We start from the raw sequence: 24,963 nt of genomic DNA, 5'->3' as shown, positions 1-24,963 counted from the left end.
GCATTTTGCTGAAGAAATTCTTTTAACCGGTCCTTGTCCTAATTGCTCTGATCAGCTCCAATCATGGTTCCTTTATCTAGATTTTCAAGGCTAAAACAAAATTTCTCCAGCTTTTCTACTGGTTCACCTCTTTGAATTTTTTCTTCATCCCTGTTATCCATGACCTCCACAGTAAGAGCAAGAGCTTTACCTTGTGCCTTTGAATCCTTCAAAAAAGTTGTATAGCTTTGCCTTGAAGTTCTCTGATCAGACTTGCATTCTCCAATGACTCCTTCAGTTGGGAATTTAACTTTCAAATGCCTCGTCGAAACTACAGCTCCAATAGCATTCAACGTTGGTCTCCCCAAAATTATATTGTAGGCTGATAGACTTTTTATCAACAAAAATTTAGTAACCGTTGTTACTGTTTGTGGATGTCTTCCCAATGTGATTGTTAACTCCACATTTCCCTCTACTGAAGTAGATTCTCCAGAAAATCCAAATAGTCTTGTCCCACAAGGTTTTATCTTGACCGCATCCAACTTAATCGTTGAAAAGCTTCATAAGACATTATGTCTACGGAAGACCCCGTATCGACTAGAACCCTGTGAATATCCCTGTTTGCCACCTCAATGACTACCACAATGACATCATCATGTGGTTCCTGAATTCCATCCATCTCCTCCTCTGTGAAGACTATCTCTTTCATCTTTTTGATTCTTCTAGGAATAACATGAGATTCGATAGCACTTACATACCTGGCATGCGCCTTAGACTTTGAAATTGAATTCAAATCTAAACTTCCCAAGATGGTCATGACAGGAGACTGCTTCTGTTGAACTTGCTGGTTTTCCTGGTGCTTAGCATTTTCATCTGGAGAGTTATGTTGAAAATCTCCCTTTGGCTTATCTTCCCTTGCTGGTGGCTGGTTATTCCATCTTCTTGGCTGATCAACAACATTTCTCCGGTTACCTCCATTTCTCCTTACGTGATCGTGGGTTCGATTCCCACAGACGGCGCCAAAATGTTGGTGCTAAAATTGCCGGAGGCTTTGAACCGTCACCTTCGCACCGAACTCCTCAGATCTGGATCGATCTGGTTCGCTCTTCAATCAACCAACCTTTCACTCCTGAAAAAGTAGAACACTAGTGAGAAACGGAGCCGATCGTCTCAATCGGCGTCATGTCTCTGACGATCTAGTCAATATGGTCAAGACGATGCTTCAAAGCTCCCAGGAGCTTCTAAAGTGTTCTAATGGAATCAAATCAGAGTGAATTAGGATTTTGGTTGATTTCAGAGACTTACCTTCTTCGAGTCTTCCTTTTCCCTTTATATAAACTTTCCCGCTCATAATACTTTCAATCATGACCATCGGATGATCGCTCTTGATTGGATGGTGTTGATCTTCTTCTCTTTATAATCTCGAGTGAACTCACAAGTTCTTTCATCTCATAAATCGAATCCGGCCAAGTCTGATTAGACCGGTATAAACCGAAAATGGATATTTTAGTCACAACAATAGGTACGCGTACGCTTTTGTAATTGTCAAGTCACTGGCAATGAAGCATTGGTCACTAAGATCAACATTCAACGTACACATAATCTTTATATAGATGAACTCCACAGATTCAAAATATATTAATTATAGAGAGATTAGTCATCATATCTCCCATAGTTTAAGCAATTTTAACTTGCACCCCTCAAACCCATCATAGTTCAACAATGTATATTACACAATAAAACATTATGATGAATACAGTCAAGTCGAGGACTACAAAGTTATTTAAACCAGATGATCATCCATAAATACTAGTCCAAACAATCTAACGAATCAAATGACCACATAAATCACTATAAATAATAAATGTCACATATAATTAAAATAATCTTACAAATGTTTAATGTGAATGTACAAGTAATATAATGATATATGTTGGGCCACACGTTCATTAAAAAAAACCTCACGATCAAATTGAGAAGAACAATTGGATAAAAGAATGAGTAGGTGAAATTTGCTTGAACCAAATAAAGGTATATTAGTATTTCTAATTTATAATATATAGAATAAGGTACAACTGTAAATTTTTTTTTTAGGTATGGTTTAATTTTGTTTTTTAATACACAAATACTGCTGAGGATACATTTGTCCTTCGTATTAATTTACCATTCTAGTTACCCACAAAAAAAGAATATAATAATTCACCATTCTCAAGGAAAAGGAGACGATTGCGATTGTGACACACTTGTGGGGTGAATGTATTTTTCACTAAAGAAGAAGACGAAGAAGAAGAAGTCCGGGCTGACGAGGACCTTGGACCGATCCAGCACCGAAATTATTCGATCACCATTAGTAAATTTTGTAGTGTTTGCTGGATGTGGTAGGACTAAGGAGTAAACCGATACTAGGAGATGACGGGATATTCCGTCATTGAGGCACGGTTCATACCTTCATCTGAAACTGGATTGTTCGGTGGCAATACCAACAACTGTAAAAGAGTCTCGTTTTCGAATTCGAATCAATTTCTCTTCACTCCCATCCGATTCTCACGACTCTCGGGAACCATTAAAGCAGCAGCAACCATGGAAAGCAACCAAAGTGGAAGTGTCATCAGTGGAGTTACCCCAGTGATGAAGTTATTGTTTGTCGAGATGGGCGTAGGATATGATCAACATGGGTATGTGTTCTTCTTCTCCACTGTCTCTGTTTACCAATTTCATTATAATTTTGCTAATTTCGTTATAAATGGAATGCACAGGCAAGACATTACTGCAGCAGCAATGAGGGCTTGCAGGGATGCTATCTCTTCCAATTCGATTCCTGCTTTCCGAAGAGGTATTTTTATTTGTATTTGGGTAATTTTATTAGTATGAACTCGAATTTCTCCTCCTTATCTCCTCTCTCGTTTGAAACTGGAAACAAAAAATTTGGGTTTTATTATTTTCGTTATATTTCCTTTCTTTGTTGTCTGGGTAATTGGGATGTTTGGGTTTTGATTAGTTTGTTTTGATTTGAGAGGGGTGCAGGGAATATCCCAGGTGTTTCATTTGATCAGATGAAGCTTCAGATCAAGCTTGGGGTTCCTCGACCACTGCAACAGCTTCTCGACATTGAGAGAGTGAAGTCTGTCTTTCCTTAGTAAGTGGTTACCATACCTTTGCTCACATCTTGTTGACTTGTTTACTTGAATCTGCGAATGAAATGATCTTCTGGGATGGAAAAGAGAAGTTAATCTTGGGTCAATGCAATTTTCTCCTGAAATGCATTAACTATTATCATGTTCTTTGTGAGATTTAAGCTGAAAAAAAAAGAAAAAACAAAAAAAAAACAAAAAACAAAAAAAGAATAACATAAGCCATAGGAAAACTTAAATCCGGAGATACCTACATGGAAATGATTAGGTGGTGACTTACATATCACTAACGATTTAGCAATCATGGAGAATATTCATCAAGAAGTTTCATTTTCCCAAGTGTCTTTGCCATTTAGTTTTAAGTAGCTGCTCAGTTAAGTTTTTCAGTTGAACAGGATATATTCTTGGGTATCTGACTTCCTATGATTGAAGCAAAAGGTGGAGATATATATTGCAATATTCAATTTGAATACCCGGAGTGACTGACTGACTGACTAGGTTAGTTCTTTGAAATTCGGCCAAATTCATTACCAAAGGGAAAAGAGATACAAGAGCACAAAGGGCAAAGCCCACACAACGCAAGTCACAGGGCTCAACTAACAAGCAACCAAAGAGGCAATAAGCCTACCAACGACCTATGAGCAAAAGAAACTGGTTTGGGGGGGGGGGGGAGAAGGGATACAAGAGCCATAGGCAAGGAGCTACAAGCCATACGGCACAAGCAAGCAACACAGGGAACTAAGAAGAACAAAAAAACTTAGGCCAGCGGGCTGAGACAACACAAGAATAGACTAGTGTTTTTGGTTTTTCTTCCTCTTCTTTGAGGGACGGAGTTCCATGGAGAAATCTTGATCGAGATGGTGACGTCCTGTAGTAGACCTACTACTTCGCCGACTGTCACAGAGAGAGGAGGAAGGAGTTTCAAAAGAGGAAGAATCTGCATGCTTAGAAATGCAAGAGGCACTGCCTAAGGGAGGGACAGGTCCCACAATTGGGGAAGGGGAGAGGAGGGGAGAAGGGAGAGATGGGCCATTGGAGGGAGCTGGGGTAGGGGGAGGGTGGGCAATGCTAGGGTCATCAAAGAAAGCGCTGCAAAGGAGGGCCTCACAGAAAGAAGAGGAGGAGGGAAGGCAACGCTAGGCCCAGCAAATGAGGGCCACATGGACGGAGAGGAGAGAGAAGGAGATAAAGAAGAGATCGATGGGGGTGGGGTTCGAGGGAGGAATATGAGAGAGGATAGGGGAGGATGGAGCAACAGAGGACAGAGAGGTTTCAGGCAGTGGATTAGATGCAGGGGGGGGGGGCAGCAGGGCCAGAGGTAAGGGTTCAGGCATGAGAGCAACATGGGGTAGCGCCAGAGGGGGGGAATCATGGGGTAGTTGGATATTGACAGAATGGGGGGGGGGTTCAGGAGTTTGTCTTCCAATGCAAGTTGACAGAGAGCAGGGATGTTGGACAGGGGAAAGACGCAGGGGGCAGAGGTGTAGAAGGGTCAGGGTTGCAGGGCACGTCAGCTTCTTTGACTGGGGTTAGAACTGAGAAAGGGTTTTGGTTGCAGTCGATTTGAATTGTAGGGGCAGCCGAAGAAGGATGCCGTCCACGGGAAGACTGGCTTCTTGACTTGCTGGTTAACTGGGCAGCATTTTGGTTGGGATGCGATCCTCCACGCGAGGCCTACGGAGTCAACTTGATGGTGAGACGTACTCCTCAGCAAAAGGGAAAGCAGTTGTGACAGCAGGGGAGGCGCCTTTAGAGATAGTGGCCAGTGACAGTGAGGGCATCATTGCAGCACCCAAGGAAGGAGCTGATGGGGAGGTGTAGTCGTGATGCCCAAATAATTTGCAGGCAATGTAATGAGGAGGGAGCCAGTCGAATTGCTTAGCAAGTGAAGATTTAACAACGGAGAGGGGAGGGTGAGGATCTAAGAAGTGCCCAACAATGGCAAGGTGCCATCTAAAGATACCAAGATCTAAGGAGGCATGGCAAAGGGCTCTGACAGAGGTGCCATCAACAATTGGGGGGGGGGGGGAGGATGAAGGTGAGTCTATAACCAGAAGAAGGGGGGGGATTGGGTAGAAAAGAGAGAAGACCAGGTTTAGGAAGCGGTAGATGGGGAAGGGGGAGGAGAAGAAGAAGGATGGGGCGGAGGACGGGAATTGGGTGGCTAGATTGGTGGCGAAGGGGAGATGACGGAGTTCATCTGAGGCAGCAGCAGGGCTCAACGGAGAGGGGGGAGCTGAAGCTTATCACAGAAGAGCTCCCCAGAGGTGGTTGAGTGGGAGCTCTTCTTGTTTCCAATGAATTTTGATACTGGGGATTCTAGAAGGATGTGATCCTTAAATTGATATCTGCACAATGCAGTCTCTACATTTGACAATGCTTCTCCTGAGAAAATGTAGGACAGATCGCTGCTTGGAATTAACTACAGTTTCTAATTTTACAGCATTAGCTCATGCATTATATGTGGTTTACAAATTTGGTGTTGCATCAGTCTGAGTGTATAACATTGAAGGTGATCTGTTAGATTGTCTCTCCCCTATGAATTTTGTTTAGTAGTTATGTACAGATTGAAAGTTTTAGTCTGCCAGTTGGCCAGGTCCGCACGTATTCTTGAAAAACATAAATGATGTCAACCTGGTCCCCAGTCTGATGTCGATAATTGAGGCCTAAGCTACTTAGTTGGCTGCTGAATAACTTGAGTGCCAGACCCAGGTGCCAGTGTCTCACTCTTGCTGGTTGAGCAGGGCAGTACCTACTGTAAGATTGCGTGGCTTATACAGAATGCAGACTTCCAACAGTATGTCTGACATGGCAGAACTATGAAATGTTGAAATATGTCCTTGTTTTTAAGTGTACTTATTTAATTGTCATGATTCACTATTTGTGTAAAGATCAAATGTGGATCCTAAATGAATTTTTACTTACAATGATTCTGCTTTCATGGTTTTCAGTGGTAGCATAATGAATGTCGATGTTGTCGATGGTGGACTAATATGTTCAAGTGGTGTGGTTGTGGAAGAAATGGGAGACATGAATGATGATTGCTATGTAGTCAATGCAGCAGTTTATGTTGGTTACTAGACTTGTTTTATAAGGTTGGCTTCTCTTTACGAGCCATTAATAAGAGATTGCAAATCTGGTTCCTCCAAATTTGAAATTTCATTGTCATAGCCTGATTTCATTTTCCTCATATTATTTAAAATTTCATTGTCATAGGCTGGATTTTATTTACTTAGTTCTCATCCCATATGCATCATCAAATCAATAGTCCCCATCTGAGTGAGCTTCTCTTACAGTTGTGCTTTAGTGAATCATAATCATTGCCCAGGAGCTAGTCCAAGCAGGCTTTTATTTGAGGGGGACTGTTTTTGAGGTTCAATTTTTCAATGCCAGCTGAACCATTTGCATTCATCTCCAGTGTTCTGATCAAAGGTTACATTTGAATACCTATTCCCGTGAGATTCTTACTTGCACCATAAAGTGATAATGCTTTTCAATTTTGGAAGGTATAGAAGTCTTTGGTTCTTTGATTCAAGTGATTATCATCCATCTTGTTCACATGGTCACTTGCTTCTCACCATTTATACAATTTAGCTTCTTGATATCCATACTGTTTGAGGGAAAATTTTATATTGGAGATCTAATAACTGCATGTTAGCAACCTTAGTGCTACGTATGGTTGTGGCTGAGATGGGAAAGTTGAGATGAATGAGTTGCAAGGATGCATAGGAATTAATTATATATGGTTCCATTCTTGAAAGCTTAGGTCTAGCAACTTAATTTCCAAGATGAGGGGAAATCCTCTGACATGGTTGCTCATGCCTAACAAAACCAAACACTTTTCCTAGGTGAGAGTGACAAGGTGCAAGTTGAAACCTGAAAAAAAAAAAGATGAATGGCCAACTTATAACTTGTTCCTTGTATTGGTTGGGAACCAAATGAAAGAGAGTTCCTAATGTAACCTTTATTTAGGGTTAGATTTCAGGATCTTCTAATTGAGGAACCATCACTAAATTAGGGCTTTAAGGGTAAATTAGGGTTGCTGGCTTCATAAATCTGAACTACTGTTATTGCTAAATTAGTAATTCAGATGCTGTACAGACTACAGAGGTGAGGGAGCTGGGGTATGAAGGTTTTTGGGGTTTTCTGAAAATTCAAAAAAATTCTGCAACTTTACTTGAAAAACAGGAAGTGCTGAAAATTCCCCACTCCAGAAACAGGACTGCTTTTGGAAATTGGAATAAGGAATTTAGTCTAGGGTTAAGGGTGACCTAAAGGGAGTGAAAAAGGGGAGGAAAGGGGCTGAAGTTTGAATTCTGGATGGTGGGAGAACCTACTGTATCGCAGGGAGGCAGGGGATGAAGGAGAAGGGCCACAGCAGCTTAGGGTGGCCTATGTTTGGGCTGTAACTAAAGGGGAAGGCAGGGGAAGGATTTGTGATGGGGCTGCTCCTAAGTTCTGAAAGCGAGGGAATGTGGTTTCCTACTTACTTGTGATTGAAGACTTGCAGAAATTCTGTGTTGAATGCTTGAATTAGTGAATGAAGCTTTGAAGGTTGAAGAATAGCTCACACAAACCCAGCCGCAGGGTGTCCCTTAGGATCCCAAGACTTCTTAAGTCAATTTCCCAAACTCAAATTTCATTCAATAATCAAGACTGCCAAATACAAGAAAGACTAGGCTATTTCTAGCCACTCAACTCTAAGTAGACTCAAACTCAAAATAAGACTCCTTAAAAGGAAACAACTCTAACACAATAGGACTATTCCTAATTTGGGATTTCAAACCAAAAGGGAAATAAACAAGATACCTAAATTAGGACTCTAAAACAGAGTTAATTAAATAAACTGGACTTGGTTACTAATAATACTCGATCCAAGGGTAGGAATGAGAATGACCAATCTACCTCTTGGATGGATTCGGCCCCCCTTCGTTGGGCCCAACTTCCAAATGGGCTTGGCCCCCTTTTCTTAGTCCTTTTGGACTGATTGAGTGCTGGTTACATCAGCTCTCCCCTTCTTAAAAACATTCATCTCTTGATGAATGTGCTTCTCTAGCTCTCCTGGATCAATGCCCTAGAAGTCCTTGGTGTGAACTCTTCCTCGCATCTTGCAGTGGAGAGGAATTGGTAAGTGTGTTGCTGCGTGTACCTTCCCTAGACAAAACCTTGGTGGACTTGGATTGGTGGCAATGTAGTCCTCAATCCTAGGGGCTTCAGTGTTAGCTGCCCTAGGAGGAAGGATGGAGGTGATTGCTGTGTCTTTGGAGCCTTTTTCTATAAACATCTTTATCTTGACCTTAGCTATTCACATGAGGATGTTGTATCATCTTCACTAAGGCGTTGGAGGTTCAAAGGAGACCCTGTCCTGCTTGGAAGTGGTGCTGGTGTTACCTCTAGTGGAGTGGGCGCCTTAACCTCTTCTTTTTTTTGCTGGGCCCTTGGCATCATGGGCTAGGCCTTCCTCTGTCTTGACTTTGTTTTTGTGTGAGTCTCCTCTTCAAGAACTGGGTGGCTTGCTCAAGGCTTTATCTTCATCATCGAGGGCTGCTTCTAGTGGGGGACAATGAATGACTTCTTCAAGAGTTGGTTCATGGGATTGGGAGACTGTATCCCCCCTTCTTTGAGTGCACTTACTGGCTTGTTCAAGGCTTGTAGCTTTATTGTTCATCTCAATGAGTTATGTGAGGATATGCTCCAGCTGTTGACTTATTTCTGGCCTCCTCCGATGGTTAGTAACCTGGCTGCTGTAGCTGATGTGGTCATCCCTGTGTCTTGCTCTTCTGTACCAGTCCTCTGGATCTCTTTTATCAACTTTGGTGAACCTCCTGGAGTAGGGGCATGGTTGGTGTTGCCTAACTTGATGTTCTTGGGGAAAGAATAAATGGCTTAACACCCCTGACATCTCTTCCCAAGTGTCTGGTTTGCTGCTTTCATAACATAGTTGTTTCTCCTGGTGGTTCCACTTTCATGAGCATGTCCCGCCAACTGCCTACTTGCAAGCCTCATCTTGCCCTTTTCTGGATAATGGTGCCGCTCAAAATACTTGCCCAAATCATACAACCATTCATAAAGTACCTGAAGGTCTTTGACACCATCGTATGTCTCTAATTCGTATATCTATGGAGGTCACTGTGGCTGATGTATCCCTCTGTAGATATGATGATGGGACTGGTAGTAATCTGTTGTCAAGTTTTCCATGCTTAGTGCTCATCGAAAATGGTTACAGACTTCGACAAGTGTTGGAACCTATAACTCTGATACCACTAATGTAACCCTGGGTTTAGGGTTAGATTTTAGGATCTTCAAATTAAGGAACTAGCACTAAATTAGGGTTTTTAGGGTAAACTAGGGTTTCGGCTAGGGTTTAGGATGGGCCTAGAGTTGCTGGTTTTGTAAATCTGAGCTACTGTTAATGCTAAATTAGTAATTCAGATGCTGTCCAGAGGTGAGGGGGTTGGGGTATGAAGGTTTTCTGGAAATTCAAAAAAAAAAAAAATAAATAAATTCTGCCAGTTTACTTGAAGAAGATGAAGTGCAGAAAATTTCTAACTCCAGAAACAGGGCTGCTTTTGGGAAATTGGAATTAGGAATTTAGTCTCGGGTTAAGGGTGACCTAAAAGTAGTGGAAAGGGGGAGGAAAGGGGCTGGAGTCTGAGTTCTGCAGGGTGGGATAACCTGCTGTATTGCAGGGAGGTAGGGGATGAAGGAGAAGGGCCACTGCAGCTTAGGGTGGCCTAGGTTTGGGCTGTAACTAAAGGGGAAGGCAGGGGAAGGATTTGCGATGGAGTTAGGGCTGCTCCTAAGGTCTGAAAGTGAGGGGATTGGGTTTCCTACTTGTGATTGAAGACTTGCAGGAATTTTGTGTTGAATACTTGAATCAGTGAATGAAGCTTTGAAGGTTGAAGAATAGCTCACACAAATCCAGCCTCAGGGTGTCCCTCAGGATCCCGCGACTTCTCAAGTCAATTTCTCAAACTCAAATTTCATTCAATAATCAAGATTGTCAAATACAAGAAAGACACAGTAATGTAGTATTGTATTTGATTGATCAAAATAGGAGCCAATGTATCTTTCTCAGGGAATAATTTCAGATTTAATAGACTTTTTTTTTTTTTTTTTTTTTTTTTGTATAAAGGGACTTTATTAAGTCGGGGATGGGATATTAATATGCCTCAGCAAGAGTCGAACCCACAACCTCTTCACTAAGAGGTGTTGGTTTCACCACTAGAACAGCTCTGCGTTGGCAGATTTAATAGACTTAAGATAAACAGAATTTAGATATGAAAGATGGCTGAAACTAGAGTGGTGATTTAGGATAATAGCATAACAATATGGGCTGAATAGATCTTCAAAACAGGGGCAGAACTATGATGAAGAAATTGAAAGGATAATATGAGGGAATTGAGAATAACAATGTAACACCTAGGCTTCACACCGCAAGGTGGATCGATTGGATCGAACACCAACCTTCCTTGATCAAACACAAGGATTCTCCATAGAGAAGGAATGTTAAGAAAGCAATTTGATTTCAATTAATGAGTTGTGTCCCATCATCTCTTACATAAGTCTCTTTATATAGTTTTCTAAAGGGACATAAACATTAATGGTAACATCCAACCACTAGCTAACACTACCTACCTATTAATAACTCAACTACTACCTAACTCTTGACAAAGGAAAACTCCTTTGACAATGAGTTCTTATATTTTCAAAGTACAACCTCTATTATTGACTTTTCAAGACTAGAGTTGGGCTTAGGTCTAGACCATGGAGATTAAAATATATGGGCTAACTTTAACCCACTAAAACAATCCTAGCCCATGAAAGCCATGGGCTGATTTTGGTGATAGCTATAGGCCTTTGATGGGCCTGGCTCAATGGGCTTTTTCTTTCTTAAATATGTCTTCAATTCTGCATCAACTCTCCTCGGCTTGAAATCATTTGTCTCCGATGAATGAATGAATGACATGTAACGTTCATACAAATCGGGATCAAGTTTCTTGAAATCGTCAGCTTGAATCCAAGTACTCTCATGTCGTGGGCGATTTTTCCATTTGACGAGGAAAGCATGGTATCAAGTGCCACGATGAGTAATTTTGTAAGAGTCATCCAAAACCTCCTCAACGATGAGTAGTTTTGGAGGACAATGTGAAGTCCTTTGAACTTGAATACGCATTGGTTTTTCTTCCCCCCGACCATAACATCGTTATCATACATCATGGTCGACCAAATAGAACATTAGTAAGATGCATAGGGATTACATCACACCATATCTCTTCCTTATATCGATGGAGCTTTAGTGGTACAAAACACCGTTGATTTACCTCTAGAGTATTCCCATTCAACAAGGATACCCGATATGGTTGAGGGTGCTTCCACCTTCAACTTTGCTTTCTTCGCAAAGGTGTTTGAAGTAATGTTGACGCAGCTCCCATTGTCAACTATCACCAAAGTGGTATTATATCTGGACTTCATACGGCTGTAGAAGATACAATTGTGCCGCTAGTCCTCTCGTTTGGTTTCAGCCATCAAGATGCAGCTTACTATATGAAGGCCATAAGCATCACATTTATTAGCATCATCCTCATCATATGTAGCTCCGTCATAGTCGCCATCATCGAGCAGGTATGGGAATAGATCAGGATGTTTTTCCTTTGTTGACTTTTCAATCTCAACAACAATCTTTTGACGGTGTGGGCAATATTTAGCATAATGGTTAACCTCTTGACAATGAAAACATTGTGCATGGCTGCCACTAGTCATAGGAGCCTTGCTCTTATCTTGTCGGGTAAGAAATGTGGGTTGAGTAGGTTTTGGTTTTGGAAAATTTTTCCTAACCTCCCCGGCTTGGTATCCAAACCTTTTGTTGTTGGACGCCAATAATTCTTCCGCATGTCGGGCTTTTTCAAAACAATCTCGCACATTCTCTACATCCACAATCCCAATGGCCCTATTGATTTCAAGCCATAAACCCAATCTGAAATGTGATAAGATTTAGATTTCCCTCTCTCGAATTCCTGTACAAGAAGAAAGAGAGTCAAATTGTTCCATATATTTTGCAACTAACAAGTTCCCTTGACGAAGAGAATTTAACTTGTCTTACAGTTGCAATTGAAAAGTAGATGACAAGTACTTTTCTCTCAGTTCTTCCTTCATTTCCTCCCATGTAGTAGGAGCTCTACCACGATCTTCCAATTCATATTCGTGAGTTCTCCACCATTTACGTGCAACTCCAACTAGCTTGGTACATGCTAGCTTCAACTTTTGTACCTCCGATAGTTCATACCAATCAAAATAGTCATCCAACACTGCCAACCAATCAAAAAACACTTGAGGATCATGCTTACCCGAGTATTCTTTAAGTTCAAGCTTAACCCTGTGAGAGTCACCAACATGCCTATTTAATGTAGGTTGTTCTCCAGTGAAATAACTTTGTAGGTGCCCCTCAAAAGTTGGTTGCACAATTGGAATCCTTTGGGGTCCTCTCCCTATTTCTTCGAGTAGGAAAATTGTTTATAAAGTTGGTTGTTACAATTGGAATGCCTATTGAGCTGGATGGGATTTTTCACCAAGTGGAGGGTGAGGAGCATGAGTAGAGGTAGCAACTCTGGCCTCCATTTATGAGAGCCTCTCGTCCATTTGCTTTTGGTTCGTAGTGATTTGGTTGCTCAGTTGTTGAAACATCTCCATCATTGCCGCCATAGGATTAGTTGGAATGGATGGTCCAGAATTTTCACTCCCTGTCATGGCTTTGATACCAAATAGTGTAGTACTATATTTGATTGATCAAAACAGTAGCCAAATAGGATATTTCACAGAGAATAATTCCAGATTTAATAGACTTAAGATAAACAGAATTCAGATATGAAAGAGGACTGAAACTAGAGTGGTTTTATAAGAATAATAGCATAACAATACGGGCTGAATAGATCTTCAAAACAGGGGCATAACTATGATGAAGAAATTGAAAGGTCAATATGAGGGGATTGAGAATAACAATGTAACGCTTGGGCTTCACACCATAAGGTGGATTGATTGGATCGAACACGAACCTACCTTGATCAAACACAAGGATTCTCCATCGAGAAGGAATGCTAAGAAAGCAATTTGATTTCAATTGATGAGTTGTGTCCCCTCACCTCTTACATAAGTCTCTTTATATAGCATTCTAAAGAGATATACATTAATGGTAACATCCAACCACTAGATAACACCACCTACCTATTAATAACTCAACTACTACCCAACTCTTGACAGAGGAAAACTTGTTTGACAATGAGTTCTTATATTTTCAAAGTACAACCCCTATTATTGACTTTTTAAGAATTAGACTTGGGCTTAGGTCTGGACCATTGAGATCAAAATATGTGGGCTAAGTTTAACCTACTAAAATAGTCGTAGCCCATGAAAGCCATGGGCTGACTTGGGTGATAGCTTTAGGCCTTTGATGGGCCTGACTCAATGGGCTTTTTCTTTCTTAAATATATCTTCAATTTTGCATCACTCAGGCTATTTATAGCCACACCCTCAACTCTAAGTAGACTTCAACTCAAAATAGGACTCCTTAAAAGGAAATAACTCTTTCCTACTTTAAACAACCCAATAGGATTCCTCCTAATGTGGAATTTCAAACCAAAAAGGAAACAAATAAGATGCCTAAATTAGGACTCTAAAACAGAATTAATTAAATAAATTGGACTTGGTCACTAATAATACTGGATCCAGGGGTAGGAAATGACCAATCTACTCCTTGGATGGATTTGGCCCCCCTTGTTGGCCAACTTTCGGATGGGCTTGGGCACGTTTTCTTCGTCCTTTTGGGCTGACTAGGGGCTGGTTACATCAGCTCCAAATAGTTAGGACTTTATCCTGCACTCCTATGATGAAGTTTGGTGTAATGGAACTGATGCATTACGGGTGTCTAATCAAGCAAATTGGTATTTGGAAGATTTTATTTTGGCATGTAGATAGATTCTATAGCCTTTGGTCTTGTTTTGTTCTATTATCTATTTTGTGGCAGTTATGCTTGGCAAACAGGTTTTTTTTTTTTTTTGGGGGGGGGGGTGATGAATGGCTTGGCATACAGGATTGGTCTCCCTAGATCTTCTTTTCTCTTTTGTCTGTTGATTATGAAGTAATTTCTGCAGTTCCCTTCTCTTCATATCAGTTCTTATTTTTGATTCCTTTCCCAGCATGAAATCTTATATTTTCCGACTAGGGATTTACTGAAGCTTTAAAACTAATAGTTCGATTTCAAATTTGCTTTAGTACTAAATATCTGGTTTCTGATCTAAACCTTCGTGTGGTTTCAGTATTTGGTTTTTGTTTTGATTTATTATAGTCCTATTGTGAGTTTGATGTCAAACTCTACTCTGTTTTAAGATCAGATGTGATTCTCTTGCAGCATACTAATCATATATCATTGCTGAAAGTTGTTGGTTTTTGATACTCTTAATTACGGGTTTGAATCCCACATGAATAATTGGTAATCACTTAATAACTTCTAATAGTTTGTTTCAAATAACCCTATTCTTAGTGGGGATAACCTTATTAACTTTCAGATCAGTCCATTGGATCAAACTCATCTTTTGAAGTCTTGTACTAGACAACTAAAGTGGCATCAGGTCAACATGATTTCCGATATAACACATTGTCCGTTATTTCAAATCTGACCAGTCCTAGATCTTTCCTTATCTTATTCTGTTTTTTTATTAAGTTTGTTGCTGAACTGAAACTCCATCGGATCATAGAATCTGGCTTGCAGCCGCAGGTTGGTTTGAGCTTTTACTATGTTATTCTTCTACTTTTGGTTAATATCTGTTTGCAGCTTTATTTATAGCTATTTTCTGGAATATCTTTCGGTGAATTTTCTTGAAATCTAATTTGATTCTCTGACTCCAATTCTGGTTTATTGAGGTCTTCTGTAACCTGACTGTAGGTTGATCTAAACATCATCATTTGGTATAGCTGTGGGCCTTTGGCTGCACCTTGCTCAATGAACTCCTACCCAATAAATATTTTGTTTTGGGATGAATGACAACCAAATAAATAATCACCAATGATATTAACATCTTGAAGCATTTGTCTGATTGCATGACCGCTATTAGTAGAAGTTTTAAATCAAATTGTTCTACTAAACAAGAAGAGAGCAACTTGGCTGGAAAATAAGATTTTTTATTTTTATTTCTTTTTTCATATTCGATTAGTTCAGCGCCACCTCCTGAGTTAACACAATTTCTCAGTTAGGCCTCCCTGAGTTTTATGTCAGTGACACCCCCTATTGAGTGAAATTATATCAGTCAGACCTGTGCTATTAATCAATCAGAGTTAAGTGATGATCTTAACAAGTTAGATTTTTATTAGAAAGACAAAATTGTCCTTTAACAAAAGTGAGCCAACCCTGCACCTTTTTTCTTTTTTATCTTTTTTTAACCATGGCCTCTTCTCTCTCTCCAGCAATGGCTTGCTGAAAGGAGAAGAAAATTCAATTGGATAGTGTGACTTTATCTAATGGATGCTCCTTTAGCTGAGAAGTTGCTGGAAAAAATCATTGTTGGAATTGGATAGGAAGCATGGATTGAGAAATTGAAGAAAAGGGAACTGGAAAATGGAGAACAGGAGTGGGTTGCTGATGTTTCTCATAGCAGAATTACGGTCTTGGATGCAAAAAGGTCTTTGATCAGTGTAGGAGTTTGTTTTCTTTTTCTACCCAACTCTGTTGTCTAATGTTGTCCGGAAACAAGATTCAGTCAGAGTTTTGCTGGTGGATTGAGGTTGATGAGGTGTATGATCCTCACCTTTTCCCATTTTCATCTATTTATTCGAGTCTACGTCCTTCCTCGTTGCTTCCCTTGTGTCTCTCTCTGTCCCTGTTTGTTTTTTCTGCTAAGGATGTAATCTGTATTTACTGTATCCTGAAACTGTTAATCATTTTATGCAACTTGGGGCCCCTCCACGCGAATCCTTTGAGATGCAATATGAGAGGTGTTGCATCTAAACCTTCCTCATGTTAGTTGAGTAGTTGGATGACCTCTTGAGAGCTTCTCCAACGTGACTTGAGTAGGTGGGATGCTTGCACTCACAAAGGAAATGAGAGCAGCCTGACCTTGTGTTGGTCGGGGGACCGCCTTCAATTGCCACACCCCACCTACTAGTATCGGTCCTGGCCGACAACCCGTGGGTGCCACCCACAATCACAAGATTCACGATTTACCCATCAATGATAATAAACACACAGTAATAATCAAGAGTAAAAATAATCCAAATAGTTAAATTAAAGGAATTACATGAGTCCATTACTTGAAAGGAATGAATCCATGAAGGAATAAAGTAATTATGTCCAAATATGATAAAGTTTTAGCGGAAGCAAAATAAATTAAGTTTGATTGTTTCTTTGTGCTCTTTCATAAGCGGCGGTCTTTTCTTCTAGCTTTTCAATGAAAGGGGTCATCCGACCCTCCTTCATCGACCTCTCAAAATGCTGGGCCACCGTACCCAGTAGTCGTACCTTCTTTTGTGATCGTAGACCATCCTCCGTTTGCTGGTTTTTATTCCAATAAATAACTTCGATCTTTGTCTTCGTTCAGCTCTAGAGAGCTTTGAATTCGACCAGATGGGTTACTTTTGTTGGACTCCATTCCCTAACCTTATGGTCATCAATATATTGTTGGGGCTGATGCTCTTATGTGCCCTCACGACTCCCAGCCGCTTATTGGATGCCCATGAGCCCAACCTTAACATATGCAACCTGATCAATGCATGATCAACAATGGACCACTGAGTTTCCGCACGGACTAGATACCATTGTAGGATGAAATAGAGTAACGTCACCGTTATCACAGGTCATTCAACTTCAATACCCCTACCAAAAGGGTAGTAACATGTATGGGTACTTTACCATGCAATCTATACCTCCTAGGTATATCATTTTACAATCTTAATAGTGTTGGGGGCATCAGGCAGTAGTGTCCCATACCACAATCCCTAATATCCCAAGCAATGGATATCCAATAAGGATAGCCTCAATCATAATTACATCACATCATCATCCACTATTACATAACTAAGCATTCACAATCACATAATAATAATTGAAGAACATCTAATCACCATTCACAACATATAACTATCAATGAATCATATAGACTACTGTTATAGTAAGTTATAAGAACAATAATGCATACGGAGTTATAAACAACTCATCATAGATCATGTGATGCAGAATTGAAGACATATTTAAGAAAGAAGAAGCCTATTGGGTCAGGCCCATCAAAATTCTAAAGCTATTACCCAAATCAGCCTATGACTTTCATGGGCTAGGGTTGTTTTAGTGGGTTAAAGTTATCCCACATATTCATGGTTTAGATCTAAACCCAAGTTTAGTTCTTGAAAAGTCAATAAAAGGGTCTGTGCTTAAAAAAAAAAAAGAATTCATTGTCAAAAGAGTTTTCTTTTGTCAAGAGTTAGGTAGTAGTTGAGTTATTAATGGGTAGGTGGTGTTGGCTAGTGGTTGGATGTTACCTTTAATGTTTATGTCTCTTTAGAATGCTATATAAAGAGACTTATGTAAGAGGTGAAGACACAAGTCATCAATTGAAATCAGATTGCTCTGTTAGCATTCCTTCTCTATGGAGACTCCTTGTGTTTGATCAATGTTGGTTGGTGTTCGATCCTTTGATCCAATCGCTCCACCTTGCAGTGTGAAGCCCGGGTATTACATCGTTATTCTCAATTCCCTCAGGTTGTCCCTTCAATTTCTTCATCATAGTTTTGCCCCCGTTTTGAAGATCTATTTAGCTCGTATTGTTATGCTATTATCCTTATAATACCACTTTAGTTTCAGCCCTCTTTCACTTTTAAATTATGTTTCATCTTAAGTCTATCAAATCTGAATTTGATTCCCTGTGAAAGGTCCTATTTGGCTACTATTTGATCAATCAAATATAGTATTACATTATTTGGTATTAGAGCCATGATAGGTAGTGAAACTTCTGGATTGGATACTGACCTTATGGTAGCAATGATGGGGATGTTGCAACAATTGAGCAACCAAATCACTGAAAGCCACAAGCAAGTGGAAGAGAGGTTCTCAACAATGGAGGCTAGAGTTGTTGCCTTTACTCATACTCCGCACCCTCCATTTGGTGAAGAATCCTAGCCAACTCACTTTATAGCCAACTGTCCTACCTGGATGAATACAGGGAGAGGGCCCATAGGATTCCAATTGTGCTACCAACCCTCAAAGAGCACATACATAGTTATTTCACTAGATAACAACCTACATTCAATAAGCATGTTAGTGACTCTTAAAAGGTAAAGCTTGAACACCAGGAGTTCATTCACACTAACCATAACACATGGCTAGTATTGGCTCTTGTTACGAGAGAAGTTACCCCTCAACCTAAGGTGACATTCCCTCCACTTATCAAAGAGTTACTTTTTGATTTTCCTGAGGTGGTTCCTGATGAGTTGCCGAATGAGCTACCTCTTATGCGCGATATTCTACATGCCACTAATTTGGTATTGGGTTCGGTGTTACTAAACCTACCGGCCTATCACCTTAGCCTAGCAGTGCACAATGAATTCAAACTACAGGTGGATGAGTCGCTACATATAGGATTCATTCAAGAGAGCTTAAGTCCATGTGTTGTACTGATGTTACTCACTCCAAAGAAGGATGGCTCATGGCGTAAGTGTGTAGACAGTCGAGCAATCAATAAAATTACAGTCGAATATAGTTTTCCTATACCGTGGCTTAATGCCATGTTAGAAATGATGTCTAGGGCTTAAGATCTTTTCTAAATTGGGCCTCAAAAGTGGTTATCATCAAATCTATATTAGGCCTAGAGACAAATAGAAGACTGTTTTCAAAACCAAGGATGGACTATTTAAATGGAAAGTCATGCTTTTTGGTTTGACGAATGCACCTAGCGCCCTCATAAGGGTTATGACAAAAAGGGTTGACGTTGATCCAAAGAAGATAAAAAGCATCATCGATTGGCCTAACCCAAGGACAATCATTGAAATTCGTAATTTCGATCCACTTGCATCATCTTACAAGAAAGTCATTCGGAACTTCAGTGCAGTCATTACAGTTATTACCGAATATTTAAAGTAAGGCAAGGGCGAGTTCAAATGGAAGAATCGTCCATGACATGATAACACTTAGATTCATGCTGAAAATCTCGAGAAACTCGATCTCGATTGGTATGAGCATCACATATCATTCATCCATTCGTCGGAGACGAATGTTTTCAAGCCGGGGAGAGTTGATGCTGATTTGAAGACATAATTAAGAAAGAAGAAGCCCATTGGGTCAGGCCCATCAAAGGTCTAAAGCTATCACCCAAATCAGTCAATGATTTTCATGGGCTAGGGCTGTTTTAGTGGGTTCAAGTTAGCCCACATATTCATAGTTTAGACCTAAGCCTAAGTCTAGTTCTTGAAAAGTCAATAAAAGGGGTTGTGCTTTGAAAATAAAAAAACTCATTGTCAAAGGAGTTTTCCTTTGTCAAGAATTAGGTAGTAGAGTTATTAATAGGTAGGTGGTGTTAGCTAGTGGTTGGATATTATCATTACTGTTTATATTTCTTTAGAATGTTATATAAAGAGACTTATGTAAAAGGTGAAGACACAACTCATCAATTGAAATCAAATTGCTTTGTTAGCAATCCTTCTCTATAGAGACTCTTTATGTTTGATCAAGGTAAGTTGGTGTTTGATCCAATCGCTCTAACTTGCGGTGTGAAGTCCAGGTGTTACATTGTTCTTCTCAATTCCCTCATGTTATCCCTTCAATTTCTTCATTATAGTTCTGCCCTAGTTTTGAAGATCTATTCAGCCTGTATTGTTATGCTATTATTCTTATAATATCACTTTAGTTTCAGCCCTTTTTCACATCTAAATTCTGTTTCATCTTAAGTCTATCAAATCTGAACTTGATTCCCTGGGAAAGGTCCTATTTGGCTACTATTTTGATCAATCAAATACAATACTACATTATCATGTCACTACTTATATAAAATGATGTAACCTTACTTGTAGAAGTGTAAAAGCTACTGTAATTGTAATCGAACCTCACAAATAGAAAGTCCCGAGAACTTCCGTGATTACCTAGGATAGGGTTATAAAGATGCATAAAGGACAGGAGTCAAAACAGAGCAACATTTAGACTGGCTGGGCTTTTGCAACCCAACCAGTCGCTTATGGCGGTTGGTTGGGCCAATCAACTGCCCTGAGCGATTGCCCCAATTTCAAGCAAATCTCCCAATTTTAATTCGATTTTGGGATGATCTAAATTTGAATTTCGTTCTTACTAAGTTAACAACTCATACACAATCCAAAACCCACGAGAGTTAATGGTTTAGTAATCACATCATCTCCTTCAATTAAATCAATCATTTTTTTCGGATATGAGAATCCGTTTTTGGATATGATCTATTCGAGATCATTAATGGAATGATAATAACCATCACAATTAACCATTTACAGAATTATGAAAGAAAATATTCACACTAGAAAAAAGAAGTAAATAGAAGGATTGTGAGATTAACTTACCTCCAATTGACTCGTTAAACAGATCAAGGATTGAAGTTTCTTCGCAAATCAAGCGTCCTTCACCTTCAAACATGTGCTCTTTGCCTCCTAAACGTCCACAGCAACCTCTATGAATATAATAATACAAAAATAAGACGTGGTTGGCTATTTATAGAGGCCTGAAGCATAATAGGGTTTAATTCCTGTAAGCAGACCTAGCCGATCGCTTGGGGCAGTTGGTTGGGTTAATCAACCGCCCCTAGTACTTTTCAGTACTTGGGTGCTTTGCTCATCCAATTGATCCCCAACACTAACCTAATCCTAATTAACATGAGGGGGGGGGTGTTCTTACCTTGATCCCGGACATCTTCTAATTCAACTTGACTCCAGTTAGTGATCTACTTTCGTAGTTCATCGGGGTTTCTATTGGATCTCCTTCAGATTCCAAGTATGACAGGTTTTTCATCGGCAAAATCCAGATCTATGGGCTCAGGATCTTGAGCTTCAATCTTGATAGTCCACAGCTTATTCTGGCTGGAATTTCAGGTAGTTGGACCTGGAATACGAATCCTTGATTAAAATTACGGGGTTGTTACATCCTCCCCCGTTTATAAGAGATTTCGTCTCTGAAATTTACAACTTACTTGTATGTCCGAAAAGATGGGAGTATTTAGCTAGCATCTCATCTTCTTTTTTCTAATAATGTTTCTTCAAATGAATGATTCTTCCATCTGATTTTTACCAGGGGTATAGTTCGATTCCTCAGTTGTTTGTCCTTTCGATCCAAAATTTCTGCATATTCTTCATCATAAATCAAATCCGCACTTAAGCCTTTAGGTTCTTGCTGGACAACTGTTCCGAGCTTGTTAAGCATTGCCTTAGCATGGAGACATGGAATATGTCATGTACACCAGCTAGAAATGGAGGAAGGGCCAGCCTGTAGGCAACTGGTGCAACCTTATCTCAAAGGGTTCAATATATCTAGGGTTGAGTTTCCCTTTAATATTAAGTCTCATAACACCCTTCATAGGTGAGACCTTCAAGAACGCTCGTTCTTTGACCTTAAATTCCAAATCTGGCATTCTCCTATCCGCATAGGACTTCTGTCGAGACCAAGCAGCCTTGATCCTTTCTCTAATCATATCCACCATAGTACCCGTGGTCTCAATTAGATCAGGGCCAAGAATACGCCTTTCCCCAACTTTATCCCAATAAAGAGGAGTCCTGCAAGTTCTTCCATACAAAGCTTTAAACGGGGCCATTCCAATCGTCGATTGGTAACTATTATTATATGCAAACTCCACTAGAGCTAAGTTGTCATCCCAGTTACCACTCATGTTGACAACACACGTCCGATGTCTTATAGAATCTTAATGGTCATTTTTTATTGTCCATCTGTCTGAGGATGATGAGCAGTGCTCAAATTCAACTGCATTCCTAGGGCTTTCTGCAAATTGTTCCAAAAATGTGAGGTGAACCTTAGATCTCTATCTGACACAATGCTGACGGGTATACCATGCAATCTTACCACATTATCAAAATACAACCTTGCCAACTTGTCTATAGTATGAGTGATCTTCATCGGAATGAAATGAGCCGATTTAGTCAGTTAGTCTACTACCACCCACACTGAGTCATTCCCTTTTACTTGTTCGGGCTCATTTCCAACTAGGTACGGGAAGGGGTTGCAAAAGACCAGACGAAAGCTGCCTGATAGTTTTCACTAGTTGACAAGTTCCACACTCGGCAATAAAATCTTCCACATCATTCTTCATTCCAGGCCACCAAAAATATCATTTCATATCTTGATACATCTTTACACTACCTAGATGAATAGTGACGATGGACTGATGGGCATCAGTCAAAATCTTTGTCCTGAGGTCTTCCACTATTGGATCACAAATTCTTTCTTTGAAGACAACCGCATCGTCGAAGGCTAGGGAGAAATCTGTCACTTCCTTAGACTTCGAAGAGATCAAATCAATCTTCTTCTTCAATTTAGGATCAGTTGATTGCAAGGCGATGATTCTGTCCCTCAGACTTGGTCGGTCCGATATAGCTGCTAGGATAGCTTCAGAACCTTCTGGTACAATCTCAAGTTCAAGTTCAATGTTGGAGAACAACAAAGGCCTATTCAAAGAAGCCAGATCCACACTTTGCCGGTTGCTCTTTCTAATCAAGGTGTTGGTGACTACATTAGCTTTCCCTAGATGATATTGGATATCACAGTAATAATCATTCACCAGTTCTAACCATTTGCGCAATCTCATATTCAATTCCTTCTGGGTGAAGAAATACTTGAGACTCTTATGGTTAGTGAATATTGCTATCCTTTTACCATATAGATAGTGACGCCAGATCTTAAGAGCAAAAACCACAATAGTTAGTTCCAAATCATAAGTAGGGTAGTTATGCTCAAAATTCTTCAGCTGTCTAGATGCATAAGCTACTACCTTACCATGTTGCATTAAAACACAACTCAAACCAACTTTAGAGGCGTCGGTATACACTGTCAAACCTCCAGAGTCATCTGATATAGTTAGTACCGGAGCATTAGTCAACTTCTTCTTGAGTTCTTTGAAACTCTCTTGACAGGCTTCACTCCACTCAAACTTAACTCCCTTTCTGGTAAGTTTCGTCATAGGAGCTGATAGTCTAGATAAATTCTCAATGAAATGCTTATAATAACCAGCCATACCCAGAAAACTTCTGATCTCAATATTGTCTTGGGTTTTTTCCCAATCTGCCACAACTTTCACTTTTGTAGGGTCAACTTTAATTCCTTCGGCTGACAAAATATGACCCAGAAAGACAACCTTGGACAACCAAAAGTCGCATTTGCTGAATTTGGCATACAACTTCTTATCTCTCAGCCACTGTAAGGCAAACTTCAAGTGCTCAACATGATCTTTCTCATTCTTTGAATATATCAGAATGTCATTGATGAATACTATAATAAATTTGTCCAAAACATCTTGAAATACTCGGTTCATCAAATCCATGAATGTTGCCGGCACATTAGTAAGATCAAATGGCATGACTCTGAATTCATAGTGCCCATATCTGGTCTTAAATGCCGTCTTACAAATATCATTGGACTTCACTCATAGCTAATGATACCCAGATCTCAAATCAATCTTCGAGAACACAACACCACCTTTCAATTGATCAAACAAATCATCAATCTTAAGAAGAGGATACTTGTTCTTAATTGTCAGCTTGTTCAATTCATGATAGTTTATGCATAGTCGCATAGTACCATCCTTATTCATGGTGTTGGGTTGAGGGTGGTGGTCACAAAAATTCTTGAGTTTGAAGCATGAATACATCTTTATCCAATAATTAAGTTTGTAATTCGCAATATCTAAAAACTCAGAAACCAAAACTTGGAGTTTTTAAGGTTGAGCTACAATAGTCCAAAGGAGCAGAGCAAGAGAAACTAGTACAAAGATTTAGATACACTTGTGTGGGAAAGTTGTATTCTCCCTTGTCAGATCCTCCAAAGTAATTACAGGCTCTTTCTTTTTTAAATGCCATTTACTTGTCAGATGGTGCAAAGTTGAGCTAAGCAAGTGCTTTGTCAATGTTAGTGTACATACTTGCAGTACGCCTTGTGAACTAGACTTCATAGATGGCTGCTGTAAATTCTTTCTTCAAGTTCAAAGTGGGAGTGCCTTTGGATATTTTATGGTAGGTACTTGTTCCCTAGCCTCTGTAGTCTGCATCATCTATTTAGGTCCTAGCACACATATTTAGCTTAGAGCCTCACTTAGAATAGCCATCAGTCCATCCTTCCAGCAAAGTAAGAAACTTCTTGTTAACCTTCTTTGTAAAATTATCGGTCCTCCTATGATACTCATTTCTTCTACCCAGGTCTGCAAGGCTTCCTCAGAGGGCTGTGTAGAAATTCTCCAGGGTCCTTCCTTGAACTCTGCATGGGCTTATGAATGCACACCACCTTTGGCTAATTTGATTCGATGGAGAGATAAACCAGTGGCTCTTTCCATTGTGCAAGCAAGATTGGTTGGCTTAGCCCATTTTTCCGGAAGGTATATATTTACTTATGCAACTTTCTTGATTGCCTCTATATCAGGCAAATTTGGTTAATTCGTTTTTTTAATGTGCTGTATCTGCGACAATCTCATTGCTTTCAATGAAGAAGGGGGCCCACCTTCTTCTATTTCTGCATCTAGGACCCGACTTGTGTCATTGATAATAATAGGAACTGAACCATACCATTATGGCAAGGAAAAGTTTGATTCAGAGGGAGAAGAAGAGGCAGAAATTGGAACAGAAATATCATTTGATTCGTTGATCC

General features: G+C 39.9%; 1 protein-coding gene across 2 annotated transcripts; it reads left to right on the top strand.

Moving 5' to 3' along the window:
• The first annotated feature begins 2,229 nt into the window (after positions 1–2,229).
• LOC149005121 (50S ribosomal protein L34) lies at positions 2,230–24,963 on the top strand. Of its 2 annotated transcripts, none has more exons than XM_089135522.1 (5): positions 2,230–2,654; positions 2,736–2,812; positions 3,004–3,115; positions 6,062–6,205; positions 24,519–24,963. In XM_089135522.1, exons 1-4 carry the CDS (start codon positions 2,389–2,391, stop codon positions 6,189–6,191), a joined length of 585 nt encoding a protein of 194 aa, XP_088991648.1. In that variant the 5' UTR covers positions 2,230–2,388; the 3' UTR covers positions 6,192–6,205; positions 24,519–24,963. The 2 variants fall into 2 exon arrangements, with proteins under 2 accessions (XP_088991648.1, XP_088991647.1); XM_089135521.1 differs by lacking the exon at positions 24,519–24,963 and adding an exon at positions 6,407–9,738 and having other exon boundaries at positions 2,231–2,654.

Source organism: Hakea prostrata, chromosome 9 (assembly GCF_041222555.1).
Source record: "Hakea prostrata isolate BN-2017 chromosome 9, UWA_Hpros_2, whole genome shotgun sequence".
Classification (NCBI taxonomy): domain Eukaryota; kingdom Viridiplantae; phylum Streptophyta; class Magnoliopsida; order Proteales; family Proteaceae; genus Hakea; species Hakea prostrata.
The sequence above is the reverse complement of the archived record's forward strand: the minus strand, read 5'-3'. Positions and strand labels throughout refer to the sequence as shown.

Coding starts and splice junctions, on each gene's coding strand:
- LOC149005121 (XM_089135522.1), top strand. CDS start 2,389: ATGACGGGATATTCCGTCATTGAGGCACGGTTCATACCTTCATCTGAA. Junction 2,813..3,003: donor GATTCCTGCTTTCCGAAGAG/GTATTTTTATTT, acceptor AGAGGGGTGCAG/GGAATATCCCAGGTGTTTCA. Junction 3,116..6,061: donor GTGAAGTCTGTCTTTCCTTA/GTAAGTGGTTAC, acceptor CATGGTTTTCAG/TGGTAGCATAATGAATGTCG.